The 19,187-nt window shown below is 50.5% G+C and overlaps 1 protein-coding gene across 3 annotated transcripts in view; it reads left to right on the forward strand.

Moving 5' to 3' along the window:
* The window catches only part of COL15A1 (collagen type XV alpha 1 chain), a 103,066-nt gene that overhangs the window by 37,397 nt on the left and 46,482 nt on the right, over nucleotides 1-19,187 (forward strand). For 2 of the 3 annotated variants that reach the window (XM_033858339.2, XM_033858340.2), the window contains 6 exons: nucleotides 5,065-5,212; nucleotides 8,402-8,511; nucleotides 11,188-11,343; nucleotides 12,563-12,715; nucleotides 14,572-14,715; nucleotides 15,219-15,359. In XM_033858339.2, coding sequence (XP_033714230.1) covers nucleotides 5,065-5,212; nucleotides 8,402-8,511; nucleotides 11,188-11,343; nucleotides 12,563-12,715; nucleotides 14,572-14,715; nucleotides 15,219-15,359 — 852 coding nt within the window. The remainder of the gene's footprint in view (nucleotides 1-5,064; nucleotides 5,213-8,401; nucleotides 8,512-11,187; nucleotides 11,344-12,562; nucleotides 12,716-14,571; nucleotides 14,716-15,218; nucleotides 15,360-19,187) is intronic. The other variant, XM_073806331.1, reaches the window with a different exon arrangement.

The following is a 19,187-nucleotide window of genomic DNA, read 5'->3' on the forward strand; positions in this document are numbered from 1 at the left end:
GAAAACACTGGCCAATGGGCACTTTGCAAAATCCCAACTGCAGGGGAACACCGTTACCTGGGTGCCACCCTGTGCTGTGGCCACGAGAGGGCTGTCCAAAGGTGAACTTTGTGCTCTGTCACCTCCCAGCTGTGTGAGCTTAGGTGACTTACTCAGCCTCTCTGAGCCTCAGCCCCTCTCCCATAAAACAATAATCAGCGTGCTATCTCATGAGGTCCTTGTGAGGTTAGATGAGGCCATGCAGGGGCAGGTCTTGGCCCAGTGCCTGGCACAAGGGAGGTGGCCCTGAACGGTGGCTGTTGTCACATTTGCTCAGGGCTCTGGCTGTGAGAAGGAAGTTGGGGCCCCCACTCCTATGAGATGCAGAGTCCTCCCAGGAGCTCGTTTCTGGCCCCATGGGAAAGGCAGCCATCCTCCCAGTGGTGTGGGCCTCCTCCCTCCTGGGAATGTGCCCCATGGCCAAGACAAGGAAGTGGTTTTGAAAGCACTGAATCAGACTGTGGAGACACCAAGGAGCCTGTTGTAATGAAAACAGCCGGCACTGTCTGAGTCACTGAGCACAGAAGCCCCAGCCATCTCCTCGACTGGTCTGGCTCAGTCTACAGACTCATCTCTGATAGAAGAAAGCAGGGAGCTAGAAATAAGGTGGGGGCTTTAAATTATAGACCTCCAGTGACAGAGGGGTGGATGGTGCAGAACAGGACCAGAGTCTGTTAGTGTGGGAGGGACTTAAAGGTCACCTCTTTCTGTTCAGATGTGTACAGAAAACTGCCCTTTGTACAAATGAGCAAACTGAGGCCCAGAGAGGGCAGGAGACTGGCCCTAGGGTGTGTGGCTGAGCTGAGGCTAGAGCACAGGTCCCCTCATGCCCCATCGAGGGTTCAGGCCGTGACCCTGTGCTGCCGGCCTGGGCGGTGTCGCAGGGGTGCATCCTCAGGACCACAGCCGATTTGGGGGTAGCTGAGATGGAGAAAGTCAAGGGTCCAAGGTGCCCGCCTAGGTGGTGACTGGCGGGTGGCTTCTCTGGGCAGTGTTGCAATCCTGTGTGCCCATCAGCCCTTGGCCACCCCATTGGCATGTCCAGGGCAAAGGGCAGCAGGGCACAGAGCCGTGGTCCCCTGGGCTTTCTAGCCTGACGCTGCCCCCCGCCCCCAGGGTACCAGTTCACAGCTAGGAGTGAGGCTGACTTGAGCAGAGAGGCTAATAACCCGAGGTAGCCCTGAGCAACGGACAGGAAAGGGGAGTGGGGCTTAGGAGCATGAGACGTCATGGAGGCGGGTGCTGGTCAGGGAGGGCTGTAACCTTCTTTGCAGGGTGGTGTTTTCCATTCATTCCCCAGAGGAGGCACTGAGGTAAACACAAGTGAAGTGCTTTGCCCCGGGGCTGCCCAGCCTGGAGGTGGCAGAGCCAGGTCTCCAGCCTGGACCCAGGCTGCTATCAGTCATGTCACCCCCAGCTAGGGACTTCTCCCTTTCACCCTCTCCTGGAAGGCTCCCCTCCCTGGCCACCAGCCTTGCCCCACCCCCTCCAGGGCGGGGGGGTGGGGGGGGTGGGGGGGTGGGTGGTGGTGGTGGTGGTGGTGGTGGAATTACTCTCCTCGGCTCAGACATTCCCCTCCCCTCTCTGTCTGGCTTCTCTCTTGGAATGAATCTCACTTCCCTGTCCTCAGCCTTTCCAGCCCTGCCGCCCTCCAGGACACAAGCCATGACTAGCGAACTGAATCATGGACTGCCTGAGCACTCAGGGCCTTAAAAAGCCAGGCCCTCCTGGCCTCCTTCCCCATTTAGGGTAGGAGTCCCTGCTCCCCAATTCTTCCCCCTGCTAAGTCAGCATGTGCTGACACACCTTTCCATTTCTGGAAAGCTCTATCTTTGACGAGTTAGAATTAATACCTTAGGGTTCTCAGCCCTGGCTGTGCATCAAAGTCCTGAACGTGTGTGTGTGTGTGTGTTTATTTATATGTCCATATGTGTCTGTGTATATATGTCTGTGTGTGTATGTATGTGTGCTTGTATGTGTTGTGCGTATGTGTGCGTGTAGGGGTGTGTGTGCTGGGGGAGGGTCTTAAAAAAAGCCTCTTGCCTGGGCTGCATACCTGGACATTCAGATTCAGTAGGTCTGGAGTAAGATCTGATGGTCCGTACTTACACAAAACTCTGCAGGTGATTCTGCGCCACAGCCAGGACCTCTCTTCCACCCACACCCAAATGCTCACAGATTCCCAACACAACACACCCTTTCACTCCTCATCTGTGCCTTGGCTCTTGCAGGTTCTGTTTGCCCGGAGGGCCCTTGCCCACCCCTGTCTCTGCCTGGCCAATTCCCACTCCTTCAGGATCCAGTCCATAGCCCATCATTGGAGGCCACGGCCACGCTGCCCTCCTCACGCGTGACTCTCACTCCGGCAATCCCAAGTGTCACATTCATCACAGTTAGTTGGGTCTGGGTCTGCATCTCCCCGTAGTCCAGCAGTTTAAGGACAGATGCCCTTCTTATTTACTCACTTCTATATCCTGGGGATCAGCCAAGACATGGCACACAGTAGGGCTTCAGGAAATATGTGTTGAACGTGGGCCAGCAAATTACCCCTTTTTTTTTTTTTTTTTTGTGGTACGCGGGCCTCTCACTGTTGTGGCCTCTCCCGTTGCAGAGCACAGGCTCTGGACGCGCAGGCTCAGCAGCCATGGCTCACGGGCCCAGCCGCTCCGCGGCACGTGGTATCTTCCCAGACCGGGGCACGAACCCGTGTCCCCTGCATCGGCAGGCGGACTCTCAACCCCTGCGCCACCAGAAAGCCCAAATTACCACATTTTAATTAAAAACTCTTAAGGCTTGACATTCCCATTTTGTCACAGGCCACACTGGTTCTCCATCCACACTAATGCCTGAAAACCAGCAGCAGCCTGTTGGAGACAGGACACCTGACCCTGAATGCCGAGGGTCAGCTCACCAGCTCTGCCCTGAACCCAGGCTTCATGGCTGCCTTGTTGGGGTTTTGCCAGAAGAGGTTTTTAGCTGAGAGGCTGGAGTTGGTGATTTCATATAAGTCAAACTTTGCCACCTTGAGTTACTGAGCTCAGCCCACCCTTACCTGACTGTCCTGTGTTTCCCGTACGCTCACCTGCCCTACCTGCCTCATCTCAAATCCCAAGCCCCTTGTAAAGCCACTTGGCTTCCAGCCACCAGCAGTCTTGCTCCAGGCTAGGGAACCATGGTGAAGTGGCTTCCCCCAACCCTTGGCAGGGAGAGGAGAGGAACCTGCCTGGGGCAGGGGTCCTTACCGCCTTGCTAGACCACCATGCAGCTGGGGAATGGGGAGCTCTAACTTGGTCTTCTTCACAGCCTCTCCTTGGTTGGGGGGCGGTGACTGCTTGCTGCTCCCACTATACCCCCTTGGTTCCTGCCTCACTGGGCTTCTTTAGTGCACCCTCCTGGTCTCCTGGCCTAAACTTCAATACCCCAAATCCATGCTCTCATTGACACCAGGGTGAACTCCCTAAAGTACACACCTGCCCACATCTCCCCCATCCTGATACCCAAAGGGACACAGTTTGTTGCCTCTGGTTTAAGGCCAGACTTCTCACCTAAGAGCCAGCCCCCTCCCTCTCTCTGCCTCCCCAGGCTTTATCCCCCTGCTTCCATCCTCGAACCCTGGCCAAGCACAGGTTGTCAGGCCCTGGCAGTGCTGTGTCCTTTCTCACCTCAATGCCTCCTTCCATCCCTGTTCTCTGAAACTGTTCATTCTTCAAGGCTCAACTTCTTGAAGCCTTCCATCTCTGCCCTCACCCTGGAGATTTTAAGGTACAGTAGACTATATCTTTTTTTTAGTACACAAGTATTCCATATTCATTATGGAAAAAACTACAAGTACAGTTGAGCAAAACGATAATCACCTTTAATATTAACACCCAGAGAAATCACATCTAGGGATGTTGATGATAGCTACCATTTATGGGCTCATACTATGGGCCTGGCCCTATGCCAAGCACCTCCATGCATTTTATAACTTTTAAGTAGTTATTATTGGCCCCATTTTACAGAGGAGGAAGCTGAAGCTCAGTGAGGTTATATGAGTTGCTCAATATAATATAGCTAATAAGTGGAGAGCTGGGATTTGACTCGAGTTTGGTTATAAGAACTGAACCATTAAATCCTAAGTTTTGGGGCGCATAAGAATCTTCTTTGTTCTGATGGACCAGAGAGTCATCATGTATATACTAGGTTCTGGCATTAAGGAAATAACCTTCTGTTATTAGTCAGGATAGGTAAGTGATAGGTATGGTAAGAAATTTACCCTGAAATCTTAGCGTCTTAGTTGTTTCGTGTTCATACCACAGGTCCCACACTGGTCGGTAGGATCCCTCCATTCACCCTAGCCCCTTGAGCTCAGAAAGTGATGAGCCTATCTGACCACTAACGAGCCCTGGGTCACAGGAGCTGCTCCCCGATCCTGGGTCTGGGGATGACCTTTGCTGCCCTTTATCAGGATTTCTGCCTAGCTCTCTGAACTGCTCTGTTTCCAACTGTTGGGGTTTTTGGTTTGTTTGCTTTTTCCTAGTTGGTAAAGGTGGTGAAGACATTGACTGGCTTTGGAAAAGTTACGCAGAAGCTGAAGTTTCCTAGAAAGGAAACCACACCCATCTTTTTTTTCATAGGTATACAGGGCCAGTGTACCTCTGGGATTGGATTTATACAGCTTTTATTGAGCACAGCCCCCTTCCTCCCTCCCTCCCTCCCTCCCTCCCTCTAACGCATCTTTACTGAGCACCTCCTCTGTGCTGGCCTGGGATGCAGGGATCACAGGGATATGGTCTCTGTGCTCAAAGAGCTTCAGCCAAGAGTATCAGAGTCTTGCTGTAAACTGAACAAAGTTTAATTACCCTAACATACACCTTTTTTAGGGCCTGGGTGGCCCAGTGATCGCCCAGGTGCACAATAGGCAGGTCTAGGTTTTCTTCTGGTTTATTCAGCTTTTGTGGAGATACTGTTTTCTCCAGTGATACTCACTGCCGTCTTTTCTGCTCTCCTGCTGAGTAAATCCTTTGGGTCTCATTTCCCCTGCAGTCTAGAGAAGCAAGAGTTGGCCCCATCAACACACCTCCAATCCTGTCTTCTCCCTCTGAGGATGCAGAGCTTTCCGGTGAACCTGTACCTGAGGGGCCCCAGGAAACTACTAACGTGAGCGCCGTCCCGCACAGCAGCCCCAAGCAAGGCAAGTCCCCGATGCACCTTCATACGCAGTGGGTTTTGTTGAGTGATGACTGGGTGATGTATGTGATAGAGAGCATCTCACTTGAGCTTCCCCTCAACCCCCTGAGGAAGGGACTATAATCACCCACATTTCCCAAACAAGATGGGGAAATCGAGTCACAGAGAGGTTATGTCACCCAGCCGAGGCTCCACGGCTCCTAAATGGCAAAGCCGGTGTTTAATCTTGGATGCCAGAACTTTTAACCCCCAGACTCCACCCCTCCAGAAGGGCCTGGGGTGTGAAAAGCTTGTGATAATTGTGGCTGCTTATTAAATACCTACTGTGTGCCAAATGTTTACATACTTCCCCTCCAATCCTGACAACATGTCTACTAGTCGCTAGTATTAGCTAGGATTTTACACATGGAAAAACTGATGCTTGGAAAGGTGAGTGATGTGCCCACAGTCACACAGCTAGTGAGTGGTGGGACTGAGCCAGCGCCCAGGCCTGACTCCAGAATCCCTACTCTTTCCGGCCTTGGCCACAAACTCACTGACTCTCTGAGGATCAGGCCATCTAAACTCCTGTTGGCACATGTGGGAAACTAACTGATGGCCAAAGAGGGGCAGACACCCAGGAGGTCATTGGCAGGCCCTGGGGGCAGTGCTGGCCTCCTGACTACCCATCCAGGGCTCTCACCCCTGCCCAGCCATACAGAGGAGCCCTGGCAGAAGCAATTGCACAGGATCTGACAGGATCCCCCAGGCAGCAGCATGGCCGGAGATCGGCCTGCATTTTCTGCCCTTTATCAGAGGGGTAACCATTCAAACTGAAGTTACAGCCAACGCCAGAGCACTGAGATTTAGGTACAAGGTCAAAAACAACCCAGACTGCCCACATTCACATGTACAGCCCTGGAATTGGTGACACAGAAAATTTAATGACCCAGAGACATGATCATGGTGTACTACACAAGAAAAGCAGCTTTCAAAACTATATGTGTGCTGTGACCCTAAATTTGAATATATGTTATTTATATCTATTTATATATAACCATGTAGAGCACTGTGTGTGTGTGTGTGTGTGTGTGTGTGTGTGTGTTAGAATAATATACAACAGAATGCTGTGAATGGTCATCTCTGGTGGTAGGTTGTAGGTGGCTTTTATTTTCTCTTGTACTTCGGTATTTTGTCTTCTACAATCCTATGCATCATTATTCCTTTTACTTCTGCCCTCAGTAAATGAATATTATTTTAACAACTAAACTTGGGAAGTCTGTCTGTGAGAGAAGGTATATAGTACTGAATAGAAAACAATTGTATAATAATTTAATAAAGTTACAATACCAGCAAGGAGTCAGGGTGTAGCCGTGGAAAGACCGCTGGATGAGACCCTTTGGACGGAAACCCTGCTCAGACACCTCTTTGCTGTCGGGCGTGGGCAAGTTGCTCAGCATTTCCAAGCTTTGGATTCCTCCGGCGTCCACTGCGAGCATTCACAACCCCTGCCTCCCGGCTGGATGAGAGGACTGAATGCTGTGGCTGCGGGTGTGGAAGTGGTTTGTGGGTGGCACATGCTGCTCTCCTGGGGGGAATTAGGATCTCAGAGAGAGGGGCTAGGAGGGGGCAGAGGCTGCAGGGCCAGGAGACGAGGGCCTCCCCTAGACTGAGGGGTGAGTGCATAGGAGGCGGGACCCAGACTAAGCACAGCTCGCCTGTTCCCCGGCATGTGCCAGATTACTTCTGTGGCAGACAGAAGGCCAAGCAGAAACAGCAGAGCTGGCTAGAGATCCTCATTCTTGTTGAGCAGACAGCTCAGTGAGGAGGAAGGGGTTGAACCCCGAGCCCTGTCCCTGGCTAGGGAAAGCCTCCCAGGAGTTTTATCCCAAGGGTCCCTGACACCATCTTGGCGTAGGACCTTGGTCCCCCCCCAAAACTCGGTCCTCCAAGGGGTGGGGACTCAGAGGCCTGGGGTCCCTCTGCCTGCTAGCACAGCACCCCCTGGTGGTCAGATCAGGGAGGACGAGAGAGCAGTGAGAGACTGACCACTGCTGGGCATTCAGTCTTTTAAGTGCATGTGGGCACAAGGTCCCTTGAATAGTTCATCACCTCCCCCTCGACAGTGTCCTTACCATGGGACGTGCATGAGCACAGTGTGTGTGGAAAGGGCTGGCTTCAGGCCCCTCGCAGCCTCTTATGTGGGACCTTGTTCCTTCTCTGCAAAACGGGGTTAATAATCACAAGGTGCTAGTGTGCAGATCAGAGCAGGACACACACCGTGGGGTGACAGTGGGGATACTGAAAACGTAGGATTCCTGCCTTGGTTCTGCCCACCTGCTGCGAGGTGGTATGGAGGTGCTTGTGGGTAGGACAGATGGGCCAGCCGGAGACTTCCAGGAGGCAGTGCGTGGGATGTGCTTAGCCTGCAGCCCAGCCTGTAACAGGCAGGCATTCATGTTAGTATAATGTCTTTTTCTTTGCTTTAGGACTCCATTTGTTTTTTTAAATTGCCAAAGAAATATGTGCTTGTGGTAACAGTTCAATCAATGCCGAGTTGTATGAATCAAAAAAATAGTTTCCTCTGATGTCCTCTGGAAGAAACCAATACTGTTAAGTGCTGTGGTTTAGCCTAGTATGTGTGGTTTATCTGCATACACATATATACATAATTATCTATATATTTTATATGTTATATATAATAATTAATATATTAATTATATAATGATAATATATATAAAATGATGATAAAACGTGTATTCTCATATATAGTTTTTCTTCCTTTTACAAATGTAGAACCACACTGACAATGAACATTTATCCCTTGCTAACTATATGTCAGGCACTGTCCTCAGTGCCTTTCTTGCATTAGTTTAATTAATCCTTGTAACACATAATCCTCAAAATGACCCTAGGAGATAGGAATTATGATCCCCTCTTTATAGGCAAGGAACCTGAGCCACAGGGTAAATGCCTTGCCACAGGTCACATTCCTAGTAAGCGGCAAAGCAGTGTTCTCACCCTATAGTTGGTGCCAGAGCCTGTGATCGAAACCACCACGTAATACTGCCTTTCGTTGTCCGATTTTCTGCAACATTTTTTCCCTCTTAATCCTGTATTATGGACATCTTTTCAAGTCATAGGTGAAGAGAGACCACATTCTTTTTCATTTGCAAAATGCAGTTATTAAGTGCAAAATGCCTGCTTCCTGTAGGGTCTGGTGAGATCCTGAATGACACACTGGAGACAGTTGATACTGTGGATGGTTCCCCCATTACTGACACTGGCTCGGGGGATGGGGCCTCCCTTCATGTCACTGAAGAGGTAAGTGAATGGTAAATTTCGTCTGAGTCAGTAGTACATTTGCTTGCTTATTTCAGACTTGATGGTGACTTGTCTTGGGCACCATAGAGAGTCACAAGGGTTTTAATTGAATATCAGGGAGACTGCCTCCCTCCTGCTGGTACAGAGAAGGTGGGAGTCCCAGGGCCCCAGAGTCTCCCCAGGGATGTACCAGGACAGGGGAGGAGAGGCAGGTCCTCAAACCTGCCGGGAGATGCATGCTGGGTTCTCAATCCCTCTTGTTGTGAAGATGCACAGCCTCTTCTGCCCTTTGAGCCCCTTCAAGAGAGAATGAGATTAATTGCAGGTGTGTTTGCTCTATTGCTTGGTAATTGGCTTTTACATTTGCAAAGCCAGTTGTTTCAATGCTGGACACAGGGAGGGTGCCAAATTAAAGCAAATTATGTTTCTCACCTGTGGCCTCTGCTAAAAACCTTGTGTCAGCTCATTCTTTCCCCTATCCTGGGGTGAAAACTCAAGACACTTCTCTCCTCTTCCAGTTACTATCTGGTAACAACCTATTTTCACAGGTATTTCCAAAATCCCTGCAGCATAATATCAAAAATTCAATAAAAATACAAATATAACCAGGAGCCAGGCAGGGAAGGAAGCATGGTTAGGGATATTTCCTCTCTGTTTTCTTACTTCTTTCTCCTCCCTCTCATCACTCCCCCCCGACCTGAAAGTCTGGCCCACCTGGAGAAAACGACACAGTTTTTTTGTTTTTTTTTTTTGCGGTACGTGGGCCTCTCACTGTTGTGGCCTCTCCCGTTGCGGAGCACAGGCTCCGGACGCGCAGGCTCAGCGGCCATGGCTCACGGGCCCAGCCGCTCCGCGGCATGTGGGATCTTCCCGGACCGGGGCACGAACCCGTGTCCCCTGCATTGGCAGGCGGACTCTCAACCACTGCGCCACCAGGGAAGCCCCACGACGTAGTTTTATGTGGCTGGTCAGACAGTGATCTGGGCCTTTTGTGGGGAAGATATCTGGCTTCTGGAACATTCTCTCACGGGGGCTTTTGTGATTCCTTACAGGTCCTCCTGCAGGGAATCTAGGACCCAAGTCCATTTTTGGCCTTTTAACTTCCGCCTGGGCTTCCACCCTGTGCTGGTCACCCTGATCCTCTAGGGGGCCCTTTGGGTGGGAGTCCGTCTCCAGATGGCTTTAGCTGGCTCCCTTTGGAAGGGTCATATCAGTCATTCACTAGGAAAACAACTGCAGAGCAGATATCTCTGTCTCTCTCTCTTGACTCAGTCTGGATGGCTCCCTGCTTTTGCCTTTGGTAGTTCCCTAGAGGGAATCAAACCCCAGTCCCTTTGCCTCCCAAAGTCCAAACACTACATACCCAGCTCACCAAATGGTTTGTGGTGGGGGCCAGTGGGGAGCCACAGCACACAGAAAATTGTCTCCAAAGGAATTCTTACAAAAGTCTCTAAGCAGTCAACCCCTAAATGAATTCTTTACCTTTTCTTACCTAGCCGAAGGCAGGTGGTGGGCGAATGCTGATAGAACTGATTCCATTTCATTCTCTTTGCCTGTCCCATGTAAGTCGTCTGGATCCTTTTTTTAGAACATGGAGTTTACCTGAGGCTTATGGAATTGTACTTTGGGGCTTTAGCTGACATTGAGTCAGAAAAAAAATCTCATTTTAAAATCCTATGATATCATCTTTTCTCTGTTTTGGGGGGACAGTAATTCTGTAAGGATTTGATGTTATATGGAAAAATGGTTCTGTAGACCAGTAAGTTTGGGGAATGATCCACTCTGTATTCTTCTCACAGAGAAGGCTCTGAGAAGTCCTTCAGCAAAGAAATATGTCTAACTCTGATCAGCCTAGTGTTTTTAGTATCCAAAAGAACTACATTTTTGGGGGGTTCCCTGGTGGCCTAGTGGTTGGGATTCCAGGCTTTCACTGCCGGGGCCAGGGTTCAATCCCTGGTCGATCCCGCAAGCCATGAGGTGTGGCTGAAAAAAAAAAAAAAACCCAAAGAACTACTTTTTGCAGCAAAACGAAGCAAAACCCCACCCAAATTTTTTTTAAAAACAAACCTTTGTGAAACAGATAAAACAGTCGGTTTGGTGACACCAACAGCCAAAGCTGCTCTCTGTTGCCATTTCCTGCATCTGCTGTGTAACCTTCAGAGAATCTGCCTGTGAATTTCCCGCAGAAACTGAGTCACAGGGAAAGAGGGGGGGGTGTCCAGTCTGGAGAAGGCTGAGGAGGGCGGGGTTGCTGCCTGCGTACCTCTGAAGCACCATCATGGACGAAGACACTTGCCCTGTTCTTATGGCTCCTGGATGCGCACGTAGGGGAGGTCACAGGGAGGAAGACAGGTCTAGATTGAAGTGTCTAGCGCTATAACAGGAGGCGTAGCTATATGTGTCTCAGGAGGCACTGATCTCCCAGTCACTGGTGTGGCAAACAGATGCTTGGAATCACATGGGAGACACATGTGCCTTGCAGTCTCTCCTGCCACAGGGATTCTGGGACTGTTGTGGAGCTGGGGTAACATCACAGATAACAAAGTGCCTTGAGGAAAGAAGCTACAGAAATGCAAGCGGCCGGAGGACACAGGCAGTCAGTCTTCTCCAGCCACAGCCACCTTGATCGGGGGCATGGGCAAGTGACGTGGTCTCTAGTGATGCCTTTGTTCCCAGGGTCCACATATGGAAGAAGGTTTGGCAGCAACAGCAGCAGCTGGGGAGGCCGAGGTGTCCATCAGCACTGCCAGGGAAGCAGAGGCCGGCAGTGTGCCCACCGAGGGACTGACCCTCTCCATGTCCACCGAGCACCCTGGGGAAGGGGTCACTCTGGTAATTAGCTCAGAGCACATGCTCCGCTTCACTTGCTTCTGGAGTTTGGTTGCGGCTCAGGTGGGAGCAGTCACTGGCCTTCCTCACCTCTTCGCAAGGGACAGAGTGACATCCTTGTGGGGCCGAGTCCCAGTAGACACTGATTTGGAGGCTGAGGCCTCTGTTGACTCATTCAGCAGGTGTTTGTGGAGTGCTGTGCTGGGCTCCAGGTGAATAGGATAGACCCAGCTCCTGGGAACAGAGAGGGAAGAGGGACAATAGAGGCACAGGGGAGCATCAAAAGGGGCCCAGAGCCCAGACTCGGGGGACCAGGAAGCCTTCCTGGGGAAAGGAGGCTGAAGGCGAGACCAGGGGGATGCTTAGAAGTGATGGGGTGAGACGTGTGTTCGGGAGGTGAGCCAGAAGGAGCAAAGGCCTGGAAGCATCAACAGGAGCACACACAGACCTAAACAAGCGCAGCATGGCTGTGGGGCCCGGTGTGAGCAATGGGGAGGGGAAATGTGGCTAGAGAAGCCTCTGAGACCGTGGACGCTGTGAGACGGAGCCTGAGTGTCCAGCAGAAATGGGAAGTCACTGAAGGGTGTTTTTTTTTTTTTTTTCCAGATTTTATACATGCTCTTTAATTTCAGCTTTCAGTAAAGCATGAGTGACCTTAAACTCAATTATTTGATCTTAGCTCATTTTCCTTTAAATAATATATAACTTTTATTTATTTTTGCTCTCATTTTTACTTATTTATTAAAAAATATTTTTTGCTCTCATTTTTACTTATTTATTTAAAAATTTTTTTATTGGAGTATAGTTGCTTTACAATGTTGTGTTAGTTTCTGCTGTATATACAGAAGTCAGAGTGAATTAAGTCAGAAAGAGAAAAGCAAATATCGTATATCAATGCAATGTGTGGAATGAAGGGTATTAAAGCAGGAAGTGATGTAGTCACAGTAGGATCTTAGAAAGATTGGGGGAAGCAAGCCTTGGGGAGAGGGTGGTGGGTTTGGAGGCTGTGTCTAGGTCTGGGTCAGGGGTGGTGTTTTCTTGCTCTGGGAGTGGCCAACGATGTCACCTCCTGCCAAGAGTCCCAGTGAGTAAAGGCCTGGGAAGCATCTATTGGACCTGTCACCACAATGATCAGTAACCTCGGGGATGGCAGTTTTAGCTTCCCCTGGCCACAGCGCAGCGGATCAGTGATGGGGCCCCTTTGTGACGTCTTCCTATTCAGGGTCCAGATAACGAAGAAGGTTCAGCAGCGACAGCAGCAGGGGAGGCCGAGGTGCCTGTCAGCAGTGCCGGGGAAGCAGAGGCCAGCAGTGTGCCCACCGGGGGACTGACCCTCTCCATGCCCACTCAGGACCCTGGGGAAGGGCTCACTTTGGTAAGGAGTATAACGTGCTGGAAAGTTGAGGTCACAGCTGGGAGCGGATCCTGGCCTTCTCAGGGGGCCGGTCTCCATTCTGTTCAGCAAATCCAGAAGAACCTGAATGGGGAGGGGACACCTCTCTGACCAAATACTCCCTCAGAGGTGGAGTCTGCCGGTGCCTGGTGAGTGTACTGTGGGCCCTGGAGGCGTGGGGACAGAGCAGGCTGATGCAGGGCTCGGGAGCCGGGGTGGAGGAGTGCTGGGTGTGAGTGGAGGAGGTGATGGCGGGCACTGCCATGCCCGTTTCTGGGTGCAAGCACAGGTTCTCAGAGCTCAGTGGAGGGTCCAGGTGCAGGCAGGCCCTGGCGGGGTCCAAGGGCATGGCCAGACCTTCTCAGCCCTCTCCTCAGGCGTCACGGAGACACTGCTCCCAACTCCTGAAGACAGGATGCAAGTATCCTAGAACACTCAGACTCAACAGATTCAAACCTAGACTCCTGTCTCCACTCCTTTTGTGTTCCCATCTCAGATGATGGAACCATCATCCCCCAGCTGCCTAATCCAGAATTCTCTTCCCTCTTCCTTACTTCCACGTTCTGTCACATGTCAAGTCTTGTTGATTTTTCTACCCCAGCACATCACAGATCTGCCTCCTTCTACCCTTCTCCAACGCCAGCCCCCTGTACCGAGACACCGCATCCCCAGCCCGGGCAATGGTTAAGGCCCTTCCTGGCCTCCTCCATCCTCTCTGCCCCCGGCTCCTCCTGGTGGGGGCAGCCCTCTGTGGACCATTGTCCTCACTGCAGACCCCGCTCCCGCACCTGGCCTCCAAAGCTTGCAGGGTCTGGCCTCGCCAGCCTCTAGGTCCACATCTTGGGCCACTGTCCCTGCTCTTGGCGCTCCAGCCTCACTGGCCTTTCAGTTTCTTGAGCATACCTATTTCCTTCTTGCCTTAGAATCTTCCCACACCCTCCCCTCTCTGCCTGGAACCTTTTCCTTCTCCTTCTTCCCTCCTTTAATTCCTGCTTATCCTTTAGAGTTCAGCTCAAACACCGCTTCATCAGGGAGGTGCCTCCCAGGCTGTGAAGTCTCCCCGTTAGACACATTCACAGTACCCCAAACGTCTCCTCGGAAGGCCTCATCACAACTGGCTCCCTTCCAGGCTGGAGGCTCTGTGAGGCCAGGGATCACATACGTCTTGCTCACTGATCTGTCTTCATCCCGGCTGATGCTGGGGACTCAGTAGATGTTTGCTGAGTGAGTGAAACGAGGGGCTTGTCAGGCCATCACATGTCAACACTGGCCTTTGAGATCATTCCACACATTCACTCCCAGCCCTTCACCTCTGGTCTAATGTCCAGACAAGGAAACCTTACAGTGGGGAAGGTGTGCCCTGGCCAGGTGACGGGGCTCCTAAGGCCACTTGGCAGTTACATGGATTATTGTAATTAACAAATCGTCGCCACCACCTTCTCCTGCTTCTTCTTCCTCTTCTCTTCTCCTTCATCTCTCTTCCCTCCCTCCTTACCTTTCCTTCTTCTTTAAAGGCAAATCCCTTGTCACAGGGTGAGAAAACTAGGGTTCAGGTCCCAGTTCTACCAAGTCTTTACTCAACAGAAACTAGAACTTAACTAGCAGAGCTGTCTGGAGACAGAAGGGCTTCCTGCGGAGGTAGGGAGTGCCAGTTCCTGAGGATGCGCAGGTTTGGGCCAAAGCACGTGGCACAGGTGTGCTGGAGGGTACTCCGGGGCAGGGAGGGGACGACCTGAGAGGTGTGTGATGGCCTCAGCAGGTTCCTCCCCATAATCACACACCCACCAACCAGGGGTGTGGATGAAGTGTCACGATCCCTTATGCCAATTTCATTTCAGGGTCCAATCAGTGAAGAAAGCTTAACAATAGCTACAGCAAAAGTGCCCCTCAGCACTTTTGAGGAAGAGGAGGCCAGCGGGTTGCCCACTGATGGCCTGGTTCCCCTCACACCCACAGCGGCCCCCAAGCAAGTAGTCACTTCCGTAAGTGTCTCCTAGCATCCTCTCTGGCTCACAGTGGGGAGAGAGGTCAGGGTCACGAGACAGGAGCAGTTGCCGGCCTTCCCAGAGCCAAGTGCACAGAGCATTTATCTGGGTCGGCACCAACCGGAGGGAGGCAGGATGTAACTGAAGGAGCAGAGCAGAGGGGGTCAGGGGAGCAGGCTTTGTCCTGACCCTCTACCCCCATCTTTGTCGAAGGAGAACTTTCTTGGAATGTGGTCCAAAGTTAGACAGCATTGCTGGGGTGAGAGGCAGTAAGCACCATGACTGGGGAGGGGGTTTAGAGGAGATGCATGTTTCAGAAGGGGATTATGAGTCTGTGCTTCTGTGAGTGTGTTGGGTGTAATGACAGTTGTAGGTAGGGAAGTGCTTTGAAATTGGGCTAGTGCCACTGAAAGGAAAGTCAACGAAACTCCCCAGCAGCAGTGTGCACATTGCATCATGGGTGAGGTGACTTGATTCATCGTGTTGGTTTGGCTTCTCAGGGTCCTGGTGATGAAGACTTAGCAGCAGCCACAACAGAGCAGTCCCTTCCCACGGCTGGGGCAGAAGAGTTGGGTGGCGCTCTCCCTGAGGGGCCCCCGCTTCCCATACCCACAGTAGCTCCTGAAAGAGGAGTCCCTCCGGTAAGTGAAGATTTCACTTTGCGTAGAGGAATGAAGATTTGACTTGGCTGGTCTTACAGAGGAGAAAACGAAAGACCAGAGGCATGGGAAGGGCCTGCTCCTGGCTTTCCTAGAGGGAGGTTTTCATTTTGGTTCGCAAAATGCGGAATTTGGGCTTTTGAGGGTCCTCCAACCTAGGAACGCACAAGGAAGCTGCAGTTTGTGGAGAAGAAGAAGCAAGAGGTAAAAACCTAGGGCACCTGGCTTTGTGTCCCAAATTGCCCACTTCTTTAATTGGAATGAGAGCTTTCTAACAGGCAGAGCTGCCTGAAGATACGAAGGCCTATCTCAAGTGTCATTAGATTCCATCCTGGAGGTGGGGAAGCTTGTAAGACGTGGCAGGGACTGTAGAGGAAATAGAAGCATCAGAGGTGTGTTTGTGTGGGGGGGGGAGGGGGCAGAGGGTCACCTTCAGGTCCCTTCCAACACGAGTTTTTGGGTTGCAACTGTACGACCTCACGCAAATCCCTTTCTTTGGGCTTCAGTTTCCTCATCTGTAGAAGAGGGTGGCTGTGAGGTCAAGTCAGAATGCAGGTCAGGGAATGTTCGGAAAGTTCTATGCACAGGTGTGAGGTTGTCACCACTTAAGGGCTGTGACTTTGTCTTTTAGAAGTGGGAAACCCAGAGCTGGTCCTCAGCATGGGCTTGTGTGAACTGGGGAATTAAATTGCCATTTAAGTGTCTATATATCTATATATATATATATATATATATTTTTTTTTTTTTTTTTTTTTTTTTTTTTTTTTTTGCGATACGCGGGCCTCTCACTGTTGTGGCCTCTCCCGTTGCGGAGCACAGGCTCCGGACGTGCAGGCTCAGCGGCCATGGCTCACGGGCCCAGCCGCTCTGCGGCATGTGGGATCTTCCCGGACCGGGGCACGAACCCGTGTCCCCTGCATTGGCAGGCGGACTCCCAACCACTGCACTACCAGGGAAGCCCTAAGTGTCAATATTTTTAAAGGAAAGAATTCGATTGGTGACCAGCTTGGGCCTGCCAGTTCCCCGAGCAACACTTGGTCACACATGCTTTCAGAGCCTTGACTCAAGTTACAGACATGTGGTCCCTTGGCCACAGTGCTCCAGGGCTGACCTGGCATGGGAGGGCTGTGGGACAGGACACCCGAGAGCTGGCTGTGAATCCTGAATGCCCACGGCTGCAGCGCCCGGCGGTCATTAAGCACTGCTTGGTCTCTTTATTTTTTATTCATTCACTCATTGATGTTCTCCCTGACTCAGTGCGTAGCAACTCAGGGCCCTCAGTCCATACACTTGGAGATTGAGATGAATATGACCTCGTCCCTGTCCCCAAGGAACTCACAGTCAAGGGGCTGGAAATAAGCCTTTTGCACTGACATTTATTAAGCACTCTGGGTTCCAACTTGATCTGATTCTATGCACACCACCACTCTCTGGTACAAGGAGAATCGTCTCCATTTTCCAGGTGAGGGGAGTGAGACTTAGGTAAAGGAACCTGCCTGCTGTGGCACACCCTTAAGAGCAGGGCTGGGATTTGAACGCAGGCGTGCTGGCCTGCAGAGCTCATGCCCTAGAGCATCCCCGAGAGTGTGGTATGGTGGAGAGGTCCCAGAATGGGAGCCGGGAGGCTGAGGTTCTGACTTGTGGTGAGTCTTGGTGTTGCTGTCTATAAAAAGAGGAAGCGAGCGAGAGCTCTGGTTTTTAACCTTTTCTTCATCTTAGAGACACCTGGGAAGCTTAGGCCACTGCAGGTGTCCGAGTTCACTGCCAGACCAGTTGAGGAGCCCCTGGTGCTGGGGCTCATGCTCCCAGGAGACTCTACTGGGCAACAAACATGGAAGCCACCAGGCTGGCTGTGATGCCTGTGGCCCTGGGCTCGCTAAACAGCCCCCCTGCTCCTCTGCTTCTCACCCCAAGGGACACACAAAACACCAAGACTGCATCTCGCCACGGTGATGCCACATCAGGTGCAGCAGCACTGGCTGGCGATGCACCTTCACGTAGAGCCAGTTTTCCTTTTTCTTTTTCTAAAACTTTTTATTATGGAAATTCTAAAAATTCACAAAAGGACTTAGAATAGTATAATAACCCCCCCACATATACATCACTCAGCAACATTACGCGAGTCGTGCTTTATCTGTTCCACCTCCTACAGCCATCTTTTTTGGAGTGGAGGGAAGGGGAAGACTGGGGTATTTTAAAGCAAATCCCAAACACTGTATCATTCAACTCATAAACGTGTTAATGTGCATTGTTAATAGGTTGATCCTGGGACCTTTTTTTCCCCTTAGCCACAGTGTCATCCATCAGTGGTAATAATGGATGTCATTATCTATCTAACAAAATTGACAGAGGTTCCTTCATATTATCTAATACCCTAGTTATTTAAAAATGCCTTTTTGCACTTAGTTTGAATCTGCATCCAAACAAGGTCTACTTTGTGTTTGGTTGATGTGTCTCTTAAGTCTCTTTTGGTCTATGATTGCTTCCCACCTACTTTGTTCTTTTTGCCATTGATTTATTGGGAAACCTGGTTCAGTTGTCCTTGGATCCTTTATATTTTGTGCTTTCAGAAGCTGGCACTTGGTGAGGGCCTGGTGAGACCAGCTATGCTGGTGACAGTGTCAGTGGTTTACTACTGCTGAGAAGTTCTTGATCAACACATATCAACACCATAAAACTGCATATTGTTGACCCAGACACTTCTGTTCTAGGAATCAATCCTAAAGGAGATAGATAGTCTGTTGTGTAAAAAGGCTTTGTGTACATGGATGTTAATCTCAGTATTGTCCATAATGGAAAAAAACTAGACACAGTTTAACTAGCCAACAATAGGGGAGTTAACTGAATTAAAGGATGTTCAAATAATGGAACATTATGCAGCTATTAAAATTATACTTATTAGGAGTATTTAATGATGGAGGAAAATACTTACCATATAATGCTAAGTGGAAAAAAAGCTGGTTATGAACTTCAGTATACTGACTGGGCTGACCTTGGAGGAGTCCTAGCCTAGTGGGACCAACACACGCACAACTGAGCTTCAAGTCAGGTGGTCCTACGGTGGTCTTAACTATTTAAAAATAGACACATGCAAAAACCCTGGAAGGAAATACCTTCCCTAAATGTCGGCAGTTGTGGCCTTAAAGTAGTAGAACTGTGAGGGTTGGTAGGTTCCTAATACATGGTGGTTTTTCCGTCAAGGGGGCTTCTGACTTTTCCAATGAGATGTTTAAAAAAATTTTTTTTAAATTTTTCTTTTTTGGCCTCTCCATGTTTGCAGGGGTCTTAGTTCCCCGACCAGGGATTGAACCCGGGCCACGGCAGCGGAAGCACAGGGTCCCAACCACTGTACCGCCAGGGAATTCCCATCCAATGAGATTTTTAAAAAGCTCCAAGAAGAGAGAGAGAGGGAGAGAGGTGTGGGGAGAAAGGTGAAAGAGAGAGATGAACATGCAGGATTTCATCGCGGCACATAAGTAATGAAGATAGATCACCCTAAGTGCCTGTGTCAGGAATTTGCGATGAATTGAAATGGGTGCCCCAATGCCTGAGCAGACAGTTTAATAACACAGTAGGGACAGTCACGGGAGTACCCACTCTGGAATATCTTTTGGATCATTTTGAATCTCAGAGTCACCGAAGGCAGTGGGTGAGAGGGGCATTCATGTCTGGCTCTGCCACACCCCTCTCTCTGTTTATTCATGTATAAAATGGGGATTGTAGAACCTTCTCTCTGGGATGTGGTGAGGATTAAATGAATGAATACATGGAAAACTTTACCTGGCACATAGTACACGCTCAACAAATTAG

Source organism: Tursiops truncatus, chromosome 6 (assembly GCF_011762595.2).
Source record: "Tursiops truncatus isolate mTurTru1 chromosome 6, mTurTru1.mat.Y, whole genome shotgun sequence".
Lineage (NCBI taxonomy): Eukaryota > Metazoa > Chordata > Mammalia > Artiodactyla > Delphinidae > Tursiops > Tursiops truncatus.